The sequence below is a fragment of the Manis pentadactyla genome, chromosome 5, assembly GCF_030020395.1.
Source record: "Manis pentadactyla isolate mManPen7 chromosome 5, mManPen7.hap1, whole genome shotgun sequence".
NCBI lineage: Eukaryota > Metazoa > Chordata > Mammalia > Pholidota > Manidae > Manis > Manis pentadactyla.
In genome coordinates, this window is record NC_080023.1 from 42,149,795 (window position 1) to 42,165,892 (window position 16,098).

At 46.3% G+C, this 16,098-nt stretch overlaps 1 protein-coding gene across 1 annotated transcript in view; it reads right to left on the reverse strand.

Annotated features, from left to right (window-relative positions):
- SCFD2 (sec1 family domain containing 2) overlaps positions 1 to 16,098 on the reverse strand; it is a 455,587-nt gene that overhangs the window by 15,954 nt on the left and 423,535 nt on the right. The window contains exon 7 of the mRNA XM_057502226.1: positions 11,207 to 11,341. Coding sequence (XP_057358209.1) covers positions 11,207 to 11,341 — 135 coding nt within the window. The remainder of the gene's footprint in view (positions 1 to 11,206; positions 11,342 to 16,098) is intronic.

A 16,098-nucleotide genomic window follows, 5' to 3' on the forward strand; every position in this document is an offset into this window, starting at 1 on the left:
ACAATGGTTTGAGCCATGCCCGAGTACATGGTATTTGTTTTTTTAAAAATCTTTTGTTAAACATTGGACTCTTCACTGAACATTTGCACTGAAAGTGCACTTATCATGTGTCCATTTTGATTTATTTTCACAAATAAATAAGCCTATGTGACCAGCACCCAGATCAAGAAACAGAGACCCAGCAACCTGGAGCCCTGCTCATTACCTCACCAAGGGTAACTACCACCTTGAACTTCTAACACTCGACATTGTATTTTATTTTTTTCACTCAACTATATATCATAGAGACTTTTTTAAGTGTAGTAGGAAAGATCTGCAGCCCGCAGGCATTGGTTGGGCCACACTGGTGGGTTTCAGTCTCTGTCTGTGCCCGTGATGTTCCGGTTATTAAATAGTATAGGTGTCATGTGTGTCAGGTTGTTTTACACGGCATGTACAGTTTCCTCTGTGTAAAGTACACTTCCCTCTCCTTCATTACTTCCTTCCTTATACCTCTCTTTAAAAAGCATCCTGTCCTCTAAAAAGTTCACCCTAACCACTTTCAACTCCTGCCCCATGGCCCGAATCTGACAGATACCTCTGCCTTAGCCTTGTCAAACTGGACTGCTACCTTGATATACCTGCCTCTCTCTCTGCTAGACTGTAAGCTACTGGAGGGTAGGGACTAGTCATATTTATCTTGGTATTTTGGCTCTGTGCATAGACCTAGCTCATGGCAAACTCCCAACCAATATTGCATGAATGAAATGAATGAATGGAGATGCTCTTCTTTACTTAGAGATCTTTTAGAAACTCTCTCTCTTTGCTTTACATGTAGTTCTTCATGGCTGAGTAACCCAAGTTTCCTTCCAGCCCTACAAACAATAGTTTTTCACTTAATCCTGGGACAGAAATACAACTGGCTCCAGAATTCAAGTGGTGCAGTATGTTCCATATGCTTCCCATAAGAGAGTCTGAAGATGGATATGTTGAAAGATGAAAAGGAAAAAAGAAACGAATGGTAATGACAGAGTACAGTTGCCCAGCACTAAGGCATTGATGGGATATTGGTGTGGGTACAAATAAGCAGGTCTGATTGAGGCAGATTGCTGTTTGGTAGTTTGGATTCTGCTTAGATTTAGGTTTTGATACCAGACTCTCCCTTTAGAATGTGTCAGACTGGCAGGCAGTTGGGCAGTGAAGACTTTTCGGTCTTTTCTATCAGAATGACACATTCTCTGTAAGCAGACACACATAGCTGGGCCCTGTTTATATGTGAGGTCTCCTTTGAAGGTGAAAGATTTAAGCATCATTACTGCCACTGCAAAGGCACAGATTAGTAAAGCAAGTCAGACTTCTTTCATTTTCCAAACCTTTGCCGGCTGTGATTTTAAGCCATCAGCTCTGGTCAGAGAAGACAGTTCCCCTCTGCCATCTATCCCCACCTCTGAAGCAGAGGCTGCGGAAACCCTCTGTGCAGCTGTGCACCTGTGAGTGGTCTCTGATGGCATGACTGCTTTCTAGGAGAAGGGTTCTCCTGCGTCCGGCTTCGCTGACCCTCGCTGGGAGGTCTGGGAGTCCTGCTGGGGATTCTCCTCCACTCAGCCTCCCTTCATGTGTGCCTCACTTGCCCCCAGCACAGGCAAGGGGCAGGTCCCCCGTCGTCCAACAGTGTGTGTGTGGGGGGGCTTGGAGAAGGGAGAAAGTGTGACAGGAGCTCTGGCCTTGAAGGGCGGGAGGCCCTGAGAACTGCCACGCTGGCGGTGAAATACCTTAGTCCTGGCTTCCCTCCCAGCACATAGTAAGAGCGCTGCCACTGCGACCAAATGCTTCATGTCTAGCTCTGTGCTTTTTACTCACCAATTCATCCACTCAACAAATAACTATTGAGCAATTACTTTGGGCTGGACACTGCTCTAGGCATCAGGCTTCAGCAACCAAGGAACTACAGAAGAATTCCTGCTGTCGGGGAGTTTATATGGTCATCAGTGAGAAGCTAGACCAGTGAGGAAGTTGGTGAGTAAGGACAGTGACGGGAGCTATGGGGGAAAACAAAGCAGGGGGTGGGCAAGCATTACTTCACCAATCTTCAGACTCTATGCAGTGTAGGAGCTGCATTTTACAGATAGAGACAGTGAGGCTTCAAGTGAAGTAACTTGTCCAAAACCTCCCAACTAGTAAGCTGGGGAGGGTTGAGACGGAGCGCCAAGTTTGCCTTCCTGCGGAGTGAAATGCACTCCACACCCCATCACTTATAAACAGACTCTTCAAATTGAAAACCTTTTACTAGCTCTCATCTCTTAGAACCCTGTATTTTTAGTTCTTCAGCAACATCACCAATTAGCAGGTTCCTCATGAGACTTACTCATTTAATCACATTCCAAATCTTTCCATGCTGACAGAGCCACTCTGTTGTTTAGCTTACCTCCCTGCTGCCTCTGGCAGTTTCCTCTTTCTGGAAACTTCTCCCACCCCCCTATTCCTAAGCAATCTCAGTTTCTATCCTTCCTTCCTGCACTTTCCTTAGAGGGTTCCTCTTGCTCAACCTGCTCCATTACATGCTGTGTTCCTGACTGCTTGGGCCTTTGGCCCTGCTCTTCTCCTGAACACCCTCCCTGGGTGTCCCTATCCCCATCCACGGTTCCTACTTCACATATGCCAGTGGCCCCAGATTGCTACTGTGGGCCCCTGCTTGAGCTGCAAAGCTAAACCCTCAACATGCAAGTTGTCATGTTCTCCATTCCTGTTTCCCAGTAAGAGGTTGTTAACATCATCCATCAGTCATCCACACAGGCCAGCGACCTCCATGTGTCCCTCCACATCCCATCTACATGCAGTCCTGTGGCCTCCACCAGGGAGTCATCCCTGCCTGATTCCCATGACCCTACCTGAGCTCCACCTCTCACCTTCTCACCTTCCCTCTCCAGCCTGATGCCAGTCTGACCTTGTTTCCCCCATTACTGTGGCCAGGGCAATCTTTATAAACTGCTTATATATTCCTAACAATAGTCAATGGCATCTCAGTGTTTTGGGCCAAATTTCAACCTCCATCCCTTCCTGATCAAGCTGCTGCTGATCTATCCTCACACTCCTTTGCTCCCTATGTGCCACCCTGAGCTCCAGCTTTTTGGAACCTCCTGTAATTCCTTCAACACACCAAGGCACTGGATTGCTTTGTTCCCAGCTCCTGCTGCTCTAACAACAGTCACCTCCTTGGGGAAGCTTCCTCTGAACACCTGGTTGAGATCCTCCTCAGCATCCTCACATTCTGTCTGGCACACCACTTATCTATCCTCCCTATAATCCTAAATTTTCTCGCCCATCTCCCTAACAAACAGTAGGCTACCTGATGTAGCTATGCTATGGCAGGTAGGGTATCTAGTTCATCTTTATGTCCTTACCCACAACAGTGACTAGCACATAAAAGAGGCCCTCCATAATGGCTCACAGGAAAAGTTTGTGGATGGCCAAAACCAAGATTTTGTTTTTGTTTAATGATTCCTACCACAGCCCATCTCACTAGCACTTATGGATCCTATTTAGCAAATGTCAGACAAAAATCCAACCTTGCCTCGTAGTATGGAGCATAATTAAGAGAAAGGAAATATAAACAACGGGTATAAATAGTGCTGCAAACAGGAATTCCAGGGCATGTACTGATTTAACCAACAAACACCAAATGCTGAGATGTTTTCTTGTCAGAAATGTCATTAAGTATAATGGAACTAAGCCAGCAGCTCATCTGAGTCTTGTTTTTTTATGTAAACAGTGAGGAGCTGCACTAGATGACCCGTAGGCATGTCTTACAGTCCAAGGCTCTGACATTGCATTTCACCTGAGACTCATCATTGTTGTCCCTGGTCCCTGCAGCGCACTTCACCCTTGCTGTGTGTGCATCTGCAGGCATCTGTCCAGCCCACACGTGAACAGTGTGCCCTCTTCCCAGGCCGTGGAGTGGGTCCCTGCAGCTGTGAGGTTAGAGTGTGCTCCTGCCCCTCAGCCATGGTTGAGCTTCTCAGGAACAAGCCCCTGACCCAGGCAGGGCCAACTCAAGACCCTTCCCCCAGAATTAACACTTGACCTAAGCTAGATAAGGCTCAGTCAATACTGAGCTCCTAGGAAGAACCAAAGTGGCGGCATAGCTACCCTGTCATTCATTCAGCTAATATTTATTGAGCATTCACAACATGCTGGCCACTCTTCTTAGAATCTTCTGCAGGACAGAGCAAGTCTCAGAGAACCGTCTGGTTTCTCTGTGGCTTTTGGGTGCTCAGTCCCACTCCTTCCTGAGGCCTCGGGATTGCTGCCCATGGGTTCCCTGAGACAGTCCCTGCTCCCCACAGCAAATTTTCCTTTCTTTGCTTAAATTGAGCAGCTTGTTGGGATCTTAATTGCAACTGAAAGAGCTTCAGCTCACATCCCTTCTCTGCCCTGGCTTTTCAGGGCCTGCCTGAGCAATTGTTCCATGTCCCTTTGTGGGCCTTCCTTTCCTGCCACCTAAGGCAATGGGGCTCTGATAGCAACTCAAATAAAGGGCCCAGAGGCAAGCTCTGGGTCTTCTTTGAGTCTTTTTTGTAAATCTTTTATTTTTTCCATTAAGCATGGCCATGTAAGAAATGGAACAACAAAAACTTAAAAAACATAAAAGGAGGTAAAAGGGCCTCATGTAATTTTGGTAGATAAAACACCATCTTTCTGCCAATTCCAGCAGAGAAAACATCTTGACAAATCATGTCCTTTAGTCAAAACAAGTTAGGGTCCAAACACATGGAGTAGATATAAAATATATTATTTTCAGGAAACTGAAATCCAAACCACAAATTCCAGAAATGCATTTTAAAAGTGCTGTCTGTTAGACATGCTAGTTTTAAATTAAATTAGCTTCGAAGTGAGGGGGGGTAAGGTGTGTTTTGATTTATTCATTAGATCACTATCAATCAAGCTTCCCTCTAAGGAGATCAAGGTGCTCTGGGCACAAGCATTGTGGGGAGCAGGCTTGGCTGAAGAACGTCAGGTTCTGCCAGAGCTGTTCTCCCATTTGATGGCCCCCGGCCCCAGGGCACTGCCCTCTGAAGCCCACAGCTTTCTGCAGCTCACAAGTCTATCCTCTGGTTGAGAAGTGCATTTAGCTGATTTAAACACTGCCTCAGGACCACAGGACGAAGGCTCTTGGGGGCACACTCAGGCTGCTTCCCACTTGTCTGCTTTACCTTTCAGGGCCTGCAGGAACCAGCTTGAGAGAGGAAAGTCCAGCAGCTCAGTTTCTTATCACTATGGAAGTTCTTTTGTTTTTTGTTTTGAAATTACATTATTAAAAAAGACTATGACAAATAGCAGCAGGCTTTCATTATCAAAGCCTTTCTGGGCTCAGGTATTTTGGAAGCAGGTCAGGAGCATGAGTGAATTTACTGTCCTCTAGATTAGAGGGACGACTCTTAGAATCAGCCAAACAGTGCCCTTGTTAGGCTGGACTGTCACGTGCATACTTAGGTGGAGTGCAGACTGTATTTTCCCAAAGCGGCCACAACAGTATTTTCTGCTCCCCATGCTCTTGCTCCCTCTTCAAGCCCAGTGGGCACCTGTGACCGCCTTAACAAGCTGAGTGCTATGCGAGGGGCGTGGTGGGAAGGCTGAGGCTTCCGCCTGGCTCTCCCAGGATGCTTGTCCTCGGAATGCAGCTGCCATGCTGTAAGGAAGCCTGGGCCACATGGAGAGGCCTATGTGGAGAGGACCTGAGTCCTTAGCTCAGGCCCAGCTGAGCTGGTGGTCAGGACCTGCTTGCTGACCATGTGAGCATGCCATCTTGGAGGTGAGTCTTCCTCTGCTGAGCTCTGCCCGGAGTGAAGGCTCATGAGCAAAATAAATCATCAACAGTATTTCAAACGTTTTGGGATGACTTCTTTTGCAGCAATAGATAACCAGAAGAGGTGGGAATGACAGACTCCTCTGACAGGAGAGCATGCTAAAGCCACTAAAGAAAGTGATTTTAACAAGTTGCGAAAGTGATGCAAAATGAGGTTCTGACTTTGGTAAGGGCAAAATCCAGCTTCCTTGACTTCCACCCACCTAGGGGATTTGTTTGATACAGAGAATCTTAGATATACAGGCATTTTTCTAACTTCCATTGCCTGCCAAACTGGCATAAGTAAGACTGATTCCTGTGAACTACTTCCAAGGATCCGGGACAGGCCTGCATTCCCCCCGGGGCTTGGGCCACCAGGAGCAGTGGCCCTTGCGGAGCAGAGAACTTGCTCTCTCCCAGCATGTGGATGCTGAGCCTCTGAAGTACACCCAGCAGACAGGGCCTGGAGTTGTTAGGGGCTTCTGCCTCTGTGTCCTGGGTGGCCAGGCTCTGGTCCTGCTGGCCTCTAGTCCCTTAAACCATCATATCATGGCACATGTACAGAATTTCACTGACTCCCTATAGTTTGTCCCAGGAGGGACAGTTTATGTCCCCTGACATTGAGGAGATCAATAGGGGAGAGTCACAATGGAGAAGAAAAAGGGAGTCTGGAAAAACACATCACAGCCATATAAATATGGTTCCCACGGGCTTGAATCAAGGACATGCAGAACCCCAAGTCTCTCAGCAAGAGCGAATCAATGGTGAAATACGAAATGCTTGTGACCTTCAGGGGACATGTCTACTCTCTTCTATTTAATTCACTTGTTTACTCGGCAGTTAGATTGTATACACCAAATGCCCAAGCACTGGCTTTGCTCAGGGATACAGACACTCAAGGTGGATTTTTTTCCTACAGAGTCAGTCTGGTGGGGATCACAAACTCGTAAAAATAAGACTAACAAATACTTACATGGCACTTAGTGTGGGCCAGGCACTGTTCTGAGTGCTTTGCATGTATTAACTCATTTAATCCTCACAGCATCCCTGTCATGTAGGGACTATTATTATCACCATTTCACAGATGAGAAAACTGAGACACAGAGAGGTTAAGTGACATGTGCAAGGTCACACAGCTAGTAAGCAGAGGAGCTCAAGTTCTAGCTCCTGGGAACTTATTTACAGTGACTCTCTGATGCCTCTTGTAAATAAACAGAAGCAGTAGAATGAAGTGAATGCTGTTAAGCAGCATACAACAGATGACCTTCTATTATTTACAAACCCAAACAAAACAATTAGAGATGTTAAACTGAGACCCTTAGGATGTGTGTCCTGGAGCTTATGAGTTCTCACACCACAAAATAAGCCCTTTGGCTTCTCCTGTTCTCCAGAGAGACAAAGAAGTTGGAAGAAACCAGTTCTACGCTGTCTGTGTGGACCCGAGAAGAGACCACTGGGTCTCTGGCAGAGGCAGAGGCAGGCTTCCGTCTCCCCCATGCACATCAAGCTCATGTCGAGTGGGAACGGATGGGCCGCTGCTTCTCTGGGGTGACGTGATGGACAAAACAATGCCCGGCTTCACCTCACTTAGCGGCTACTGGAAAGGAGGGTCAGGACCTCCTTTGAGGGTCACTGGGGCAAACTGATCAGGCTGCTCCCTTCTCACAAGGGTGAGGTTGTTTAAAAGGAGCTTTCGGCTGAAGGGCAGTAAGTCAGGAGGCCGACGACTGGAAGCGGAGCTGCTTTCTGAATGAGTGTCCCAGGAGGGCCACGTGGCTCCCCTCACCACTGTGGTGAGGGTATGCTGTGTGGAAGCCTGAAGCCAGGGCATGGCACACAGTAGGACCTGGGTCAGCCGTCTCCTCACAGCCAGAGCTTTCACATTCTTTGGATTGTGACCGATAGCAAGGAACATATTTAAATCATACGTGTACATGTGTGTGTGACTGTGTTATTTTGTTCACCTTGCTAGTCAGTCCCATTCTTTTTTTAAAAAAAAATGCTGATTAGATTCACTGAATTGATATCTCTAACTACTATTGTGCAGTACATCAAGCTGTGCAGTTGGAAAACAGTCTGGAGAAACAGCTAATGTGTGTAATTATGACACAGTGTATAAGTGCAGCCACGGGAATGTGCCCAAAGGGCGTAGAGCCCTGGTGACACATGGGGCCTGGAAAACCCTCTCCTCTGTTCCTTCTCTTATGCACTTTGGGTGCCTGCAGCACATCCCCTGGGTTTGTCTGCTGGCTCCAGTGCCCAGCACATCTCTTGCCGACTTCTCTGTCGCCTTCATCCCCGGCACAGTTCCTACACACAGGGCAGAATCCCCTGGCAACCTGAGCCAACCTCAACTGTGAGTCCAGAGACAAGGAGGGAACAGACTAGCAGCTCAGCTCCTCTCAGTTCTAGAATTTTCCCATGTGTAGGGCAGAACCCTAAGCACAGGAAGGCTCCTGCATGGATGCCTGCATGTCATCAGGCTCTGTCTTTTTGTTTCTTTTAGGCTCATCACCAGTTGGTCAAAAGTGAGAGCTGGGCAAGCAGGTCCCAGAGGCAAAGAGCTGGGCAGCAGTGGCAAGAAAGTGATGACTGTGGGCTGCACATTCATTCACAAACAATGAATATGTGAGCGCTGACTGACTCAACTCTTCTCCTGGGGGATGCACTGCCACGCGGTCCCAGGGCCCAGGCCCAGAAAAACAGACAGGGCACCAGCAGGGAGAGCTCCCTCCCACTGGCTTCCTTGGTAACCAGTCATGAGCTGGACACTGACTGGAACAGGAAGCATTTTGCTAATGAATAATGCTGAAGAGAAGAATTAATGACACAGAAATATTTAATTTCCCAGAAAATGCCAAGCAGCACCCTGGAGCCAAGAAATGTTGTGGGTAAAAGCATGGCTTTGGAATAAGACTGACCTGGGGACAGACCCTGATGTCCCATTTCCCGTGTGTGCTCCTTGGAAAACACCTGAGAACAGAGGAGAGCACCACCCAGTCCTGGCCTTCTGGACGTTCACATCGACTGCTTCTTCTAGGCAAAGCAGGGATAACGATAGAACCTAGCTGACAGGCTTGCTGAGAGGTTTAAGTGTGGGAATGGCTGTCTCCCTGGTGCACACTGACCACACGTTAGCTGTGTAACTTGCGTAGTGAGAAGCAACAGAAAACAGAATAAGGGAGACTGGTCGTGGCCAAGGCCTCTTAGACTCCACCTGCATCTTGCAGCCTCTTCCCTCCCTGGGCCTTGAAGCAGAATAGAAGACATCTCCTGATGGCCTTATCCGCATGTCAAAGATGTAGATCTTTGGGAGATCGTGGCTAGTTCCTCAAAGCCCTACTCGCTGTTCCTCTTTACATTTATCCTAATTTTGTTCAAACTGAACACATGGGCCAGAGGTCACCGTCCTGGCTGAGTTCAGTGGAATGGCAGGAAGAGCGAACTGCTGAGGCCCACGTAGAAAGAGACGCCGAAGGTTCTCCCCTGGTGCTGGGTCAGGGAGGGCTCTGTGGCCACAAGCCCAGTGAGGCCCCTCGCAGCTCCTGCAGAGACAGGAGATGCTCCTGGATATGGAGAGCAGAGGCCCGGCAAGGCAGCTGGGGGCTCAGGAATGGAGTCTGACAGCTGCTGGGAGAACACAATGCCTTTTTCTTAAATCCATTACTTGGAAACTTCTCTTTGAGATCAGTCTGGAGGGGTCTGAGCAGTTTTTCATGAGCCTAAACACTGGGGATTCAAGTGGAGAGAAACACAGCAGTCTAGGGCTGGCCCAGGACAGCTCCAATCATCTTCCTAGGCAAAATCCGCTTTAAGACAGTGAAGTCTGATCACAGGAAGGAATGCAGAAAGCACTCTGCAGAATTTAAAGGCTCATTTTAACATGTGGTGTGTCACTATTCATGGAAGTGATGGAAAATACAAGCGGACAGTCCTCCCACACAGAGGTCCTATATTGGCCTCCGCAAAGGCATAGCCATTAGCATATTAAAGGCACTGTGAAGTCTGGCAGGAAAGAAGCAATTTAATTTGTTGTTTTACCCAGTGTTTTCCAAACATAACTGGTCACAGGACCCTCTTTCTCTGGAACATTGCTGGCAAAGTGACAGTCTTCTTGCCAACACCACACCTCTCGGCAAATGAGAAACCTGGGCGCTAGCAGAGTGCAGGTGGGCTCGAGCCTCCACTCAGGCCTTGGCCAGCCCATGAATGCAGCTGCTACTTTCCTTCCTGGGCCTGTCAAGCCATCTTCAGACCTTATTGACCAGGGCTGGAAAGTCCACACTTTGGTTATTTCAGTCTCTCTTCAGGGCTAAGCCCAAGCTTGTGAATGAAGGAAGAAGGTGCTCAAGTGGAGGAAGTCAGAGACCACATCTTGCCTGGAAGTTTCTGTACAAACTAGCCACCGTGCAGGGCTCCTGGACACCCCTGAGCTTACACTCAACACAGGAGCCCTGAACATGTTTGAGAAGCTGATCTGTGCTGCATTACTCCAAAAAAACAAAAAAAAAAAAAGAGGGAAAATACACCAGCCACGCATTGCAACAGACTCTGATGATAATTGGGACAAGCAGGAAGGAGACCTGCTTGGTTTAGACTCTGGTAGTCTGACTTCCGTCCTCTGGCTTTTACAACAGACCAGTTTTCCTGGCATACACATTTACTGAGGTTTGAAAGGTGAGATCTTCCACATAGATTAATTCAGGATTTCAAAAACACTTTGAAGCTGGCAAAATATTCTGTTATTTGCAAAAGTTATTACAACTGAAATCCTGGCATAGACTGGGAGGTCAGCCTGTAATCTTGTTTAGATCCTTTTAAATTTAGAAACTTTATATAGTGCATTAAAAATAGATTGCATTTGTGTACTTTGCCTCCTTTCATCCCCACTGCAAAGGCTGCTCAGTAATTCTGATCTACCCTTGATATTAGCCAGAGAAATTCTAGCACTTGTTACTTGGGAGTCTGCTGGGTCAAAAAAACCCCTCTTTTTCAAATGGATTTGGGGAGATATGACCAAGCAAGTTACTCATGATCCTACATAATAAGTTCTAGAATTCAGAGCAAGAGACTATCATTAAAACTTGTGAACAGTATACAGACTCATGTGGGGTGACAATGTGGGCCAGGAGGAGGAAAGTTTTCAGTAGTCCAGCCTGGAGGGCTTGTGTCCTTACATATTGGTCGGAAGAGATCATGGTGCTTCGGCCAAAAGAGGCTTGTGAGGCTGAAAAGTCAGGCTGCTTATCACCAGAAGTTAAATAAAGATTGCACCTTATTTCAGAAGAGCCAAAATATGGGACTCACTGGGGTTCATGGGGTGTCAGCATTTTCATGCCTAGCAAGTAGAACAAACCCAGGATTACCTCTTCATTGTTACTTTACCTTCATGAACATGCTGAATCCAGTTTTAAGGAGGTCAGTGAGGCCTGAAGACATGTGTTCAATATCAACTGGATCTGAGCTCTCAGGATTAAAGATTTCCTCCACAACCTGCTTCAACAGTGGCTTATAGGACGCCTGCAAAGGCAAAATATTGTGCCATAAGTAAAAGGGTTTGTTTGGTTTGTCTGGAGGGAGGATAGCTTTATCTGCATCAAAGAGGCAAAACAAGTTTATTTTCATACTGAGCAATGCTGATTCTGTGTTTGAAATGGTAATTATAACAACATTGGGTTTTTGGTAAATTTTCACCTCAGTACTCTAACACTAATTTTTGCTTCTCATGCTCCCTCCTACAAGCAAATATCTCTTACCAAAGCTGCCATCACAGTATGACTAGTTTTTCAATCTAGATTTACAGTGACAATTTCATGTATCATACTGAAGGGTACAGGAAAGCAAAGCATTGTCATCTGAGACACACATGAAGAACGCCTCTAGTCTTTCCTAAACACTCTTAGAATTATGTTTTCCTCTGCTAGGAACTCAGATGCTGTCTTTCAATGTAGGTAGCTATCCATGCATACGGCAATCCCTCTGTCCTCTACAGAGCTCAGCTCCAAGGATGACTTGGCCAGAAAAAGAAGGCAAGATGCCAAAAAGGAATCTGACGAACATCAGGGCTTAGAGAAAGCAGGCCACATAGCACTGTAAGAACTGCGCTAGAAATAAGTTGATATTATTTTGCAACAACTCCTAAACTTTGATATACAGTGCTAAATCTATCCACATTTAGTAATCCTGGGAGGCAGCTGCCTCTGGCCACTGCACTTCCTGAGCGCACTCCCCTCAGCTCCTCCCTAGGTTGCTGGCCTGAGCTCCTCCGCCATTCTTCCCTCCCACCTGCAGGCCCACCTTGCCCGCAGCTGTTCCTGCTGCTGTGCTTCCACGCGGCCCCTGGGTGTGGAGCCTGACGGTGAAGGAAGGAGGAGTGTCTCCCCTCAGTGCACTCTCTGATGATTATTAGAGCCTCAGAAAAGCCAGGCTCTGACAGAGTGCTGGTGAGATGCCTTAAACTCTGTTTCTCTGCATTGGTCATATCTGTGCACTGCCTGTGACAAGTGTCAAGGACATTTGGTTTATGGGCTTCATCGCTGGCTTCATCTTGCTTTTCTCACAGTCATTTTTGCTTTTGTTTTCCCTTTATTCCAATTTTTTTTTACTTAAAATATCTTAAGAAATAAAGCAGGGTTTAAACCATCAAAATCATAAACAATCATTTAGCTGGAATATAAGTGGTGCATTTACCAGGGTTAGAAGACAGGGAGAAATAGCAACTGTTCAGTTGAGGGGTATAACCCTCTTAAGTTTATAAATCAAACAGACCACTGCATGGCCAAGGATCTCTGAAAGGTAAAGCGGTGGACAGCACTTAACACTGTTAAGACAGAGATTAAAAAAAAAAAAAAAGTCAACCTTCCTCAAAACAAAGCTATACCAAAATAGGTTTTCAAAATTCACCATACAAAAATCCAGAGGTTTGCAAATACACTCTTTTGATGAGGCCGTGGGGAAACAGATACTCTCCTATATTGCTGATGGGAGTGTAAATTGTGACAATCCATGTGGATAGCAATTAGGCAGCACCTATCAAAATTACAAATACACTTGACCTAGCAATTCCACTTCTGGGAATTTACCTTATAAACATGCTAATATATGCAAATGATACCCATAAAAGGCTGTTTATAGTTTGTAATAGCAGAAGATCAGAAACAACTGGAATGCCCATCAGTAGGGAGGTGTTTAATAAATGGAGTGCTTCCACAAGAAGAAAACGCTATGCAAATGAAGAGAGAAGCTCTGCTGATGTGAGAAAAAGCCAGGTGCAGAATAAAGTGTGAGTGAAAAAAGCTAAGGGAGGGGGGCGGAAGATGGCGGCGTGAGTAGAGCAGCGGAAATCTCCTCCCAAAACAACATATATCTATGAAAATATAACAAAGACAACCCTTCCTAGAAATAAAGACCAGAGGACACAGGACAATATCCAGACCACATCCACACCTGAGAGAACCCAGCGCCTCGCGAAGGGGGTAAGATACAAGCCCCGGCCCCGCGGGAGCCGAGCGCCCCTCCCCCCAGCTCCCGGCGGGAGAAGAGCAGGCAGAGCGGGAGGGAGACGGAGCCCAGGGCTGCCGAACACCCAGCCCCAGCCATCCGGGCCAGAGTGTAGGGCCCTCGATACTGGGAAAACAGGGCAGTAAGAACAGTGAGCAGGCACTGGAGGCTGGGCGACAGAGGACATAAGAAAAGCGCGCGACCATTTTTTTTTTTTTTTTTGCTTTTTTGTTGCTTTGTTTTGGCGAGCGCTGTTTGGAAGTCTTAAAGGGACAGGGAACCCAATATTAGGGAAACAGGGCAGAAAGACCGGTGAGCAGAGGCCTGAGGCTGGCACCAGAGAATAAAGAAAAACGAACGACCACCTTTTTTTTTTTTAAATAAAAATTTTTTTTTTTTTTTTAATTAAAAAAAATTTTTTTTTCTTGTTTTTTTTTCTGTGGTCGTTGTTTTGTTTTGGCGGGTGCTTTTTGGAAGTCTTAAAGGGGCAGGGCAGGCCACTTAATCCAGAGGTAGGGAATCCGGGACCTCTGGGCACCCTAACCCCTGGGCTGCAGGGAGCAGGGAGGCCCCTTACGGAGATAAATAGCCTCCCAGCAGCTCCTGCTCCAACGCGACTCCACCACTTTGGAGTAGCTGCCCGAGCCAGGCCACGCCCACAGCAACAGCGGAGATTAACTCCATAGCAGCCGGGCAGGAAGCAGAAACCCTGTCTGCGCGCAGCTGCGCAGCACAAGCCACTAGAGGCCGCTGTTCTCCCAGGAGAGGAGGGCCACAAACCAACAAGAAGGGAAGTCCTTCCAGCCGTCACTCGTCCCAGTTCTGCAGACTATTCCTATCACCATGAAAAGGCAAAGCTACAGGCAGACAAAGATCACAGAGACAACACCAGAGAAGGAGACAGACCTAACCAGTCTTCCTGACAAAGAATTCAAAATAAGAATCATAAACATGCTGACAGAGATGCAGAGAAATACGCAAGAAAAATGGGATGAAGTCCGGAAAGAGATCACAGATGCCAGAAAGGAGATCGCAGAAATGAAACAAACTCTGGAAGGGTTTATAAGCAGAATGGATAGAATGCAAGAGGCCATTGATGGAATTGAAATCAGAGAACAGGAACGCATGGAAGCTGACATAGAGAGAGACAAAAGGATCTCCAGGAATGAAACAATATTAAGAGAACTGTGTGACCAATCTAAAAGGAGCAATATCCGTATTATAGGGGTCCCAGAAGAAGAAGAGAGAGGCAAAGAGATGGAAAGTATCTTAGAAGAAATAATTGCTGAAAACTTCCCCACACTGGGGGAGGAAGTAATCAAACAGACCACGGAAATACACAGAACCCCCAACAGAAAGGATCCAAGAAGGGCAACACCAAGACACATAATAATTAAAATGGCAAAGATCAAGGACAAGGAAAGAGTGTTAAAGGCAGCTAGAGAGAAAAAGGTCACCTATAAAGGGAAACCCATCAGGCTAACGTCAGATTTCTCAACAGAAACCCTACAGGCCAGAAGAGAATGGCATGATGTATTTAATACAATGAAACAGAAGGGCCTTGAACCAAGGATACTGTATCCAGCACGACTATCATTCAAATATGACGGTGGGATTAAACAATTCCCAGACAAACAAAAGCTGAGGGAATTTGCTTTCCACAAACCACCTCTACAGAACATCTTACAGGGACTGCTCTAGATGGGAGCACTCCTAGAAAGAGCATAGCACAAAACACCCAACATATGAAGAATCGAGGAGGAGGAACAAGAAGGGAGAGAAGAAAAGAATCTCCAGACAGTGTATATAACAGCTCAATAAGCGAGCTAAGTTAGGCAGTAAGATACTAAAGAGGCTAACCTTGAACCTTTGGTAACCACGAATTTAAAGCCTGCAATGGCAATAAGTACATATCTTTCAATAGTCACCCTAAATGTTAATGGGTTGAATGCACCAATCAAAAGACACAGAGTAACAGAATGGATAAAAAAGCAAGACCCATCTATATGCTGCTTACAAGAAACTCACCTCAAACCCAAAGACATGTACAGACTAAAAGTCAAGGGATGGAAAAACATACTTCAAGCAAACAACAGTGAGAAGAAAGCAGGGGTTGCAGTACTAATATCAGACAAAATAGACTTCAAAACAAAGAAAGTAACAAGAGATAAAGAAGGACACTACATAATGATAAAGGGCTCAGTCAAACAAGAGGATATAACCATTCTAAATATATATGCACCCAACACAGGAGCACCAGCATATGTGAAACAAATACTAACAGAACTAAAGGGGGATATAGACTGCAATGCATTCATTCTAGGAGACTTCAACACACCACTCACCCCAAAGGATAGATCCACTGGGCAGAAAATAAGTAAGGACACGGAAGCACTGAACAACACAGTAGAGCAGATGGACCTAATAGACATCTATAGAACTCTACATCCAAAAGCAGCGGGATATACATTCTTCTCAAGTGCACATGGAACATTCTCCAGAATAGACCACATACTAGGCCACAAAAAGAGCCTCAGAAAATTCCAAAAGATTGAAATCCTACCAACCAACTTTTCAGACCACAAAGGCATAAAACTAGAAATAAACTGTACAAAGAAAGCAAAGAGGCTCACGAACACATGGAGGCTTAACAACACGCTCCTAAATAATCAATGGATCAATGACCAAATCAAAATGGAGATCCAGCAATATATGGAAACAAATGACAACAACAACACTAAGCCCCAACTTCTGTGGGACACAGCAAAAGCAGTCTT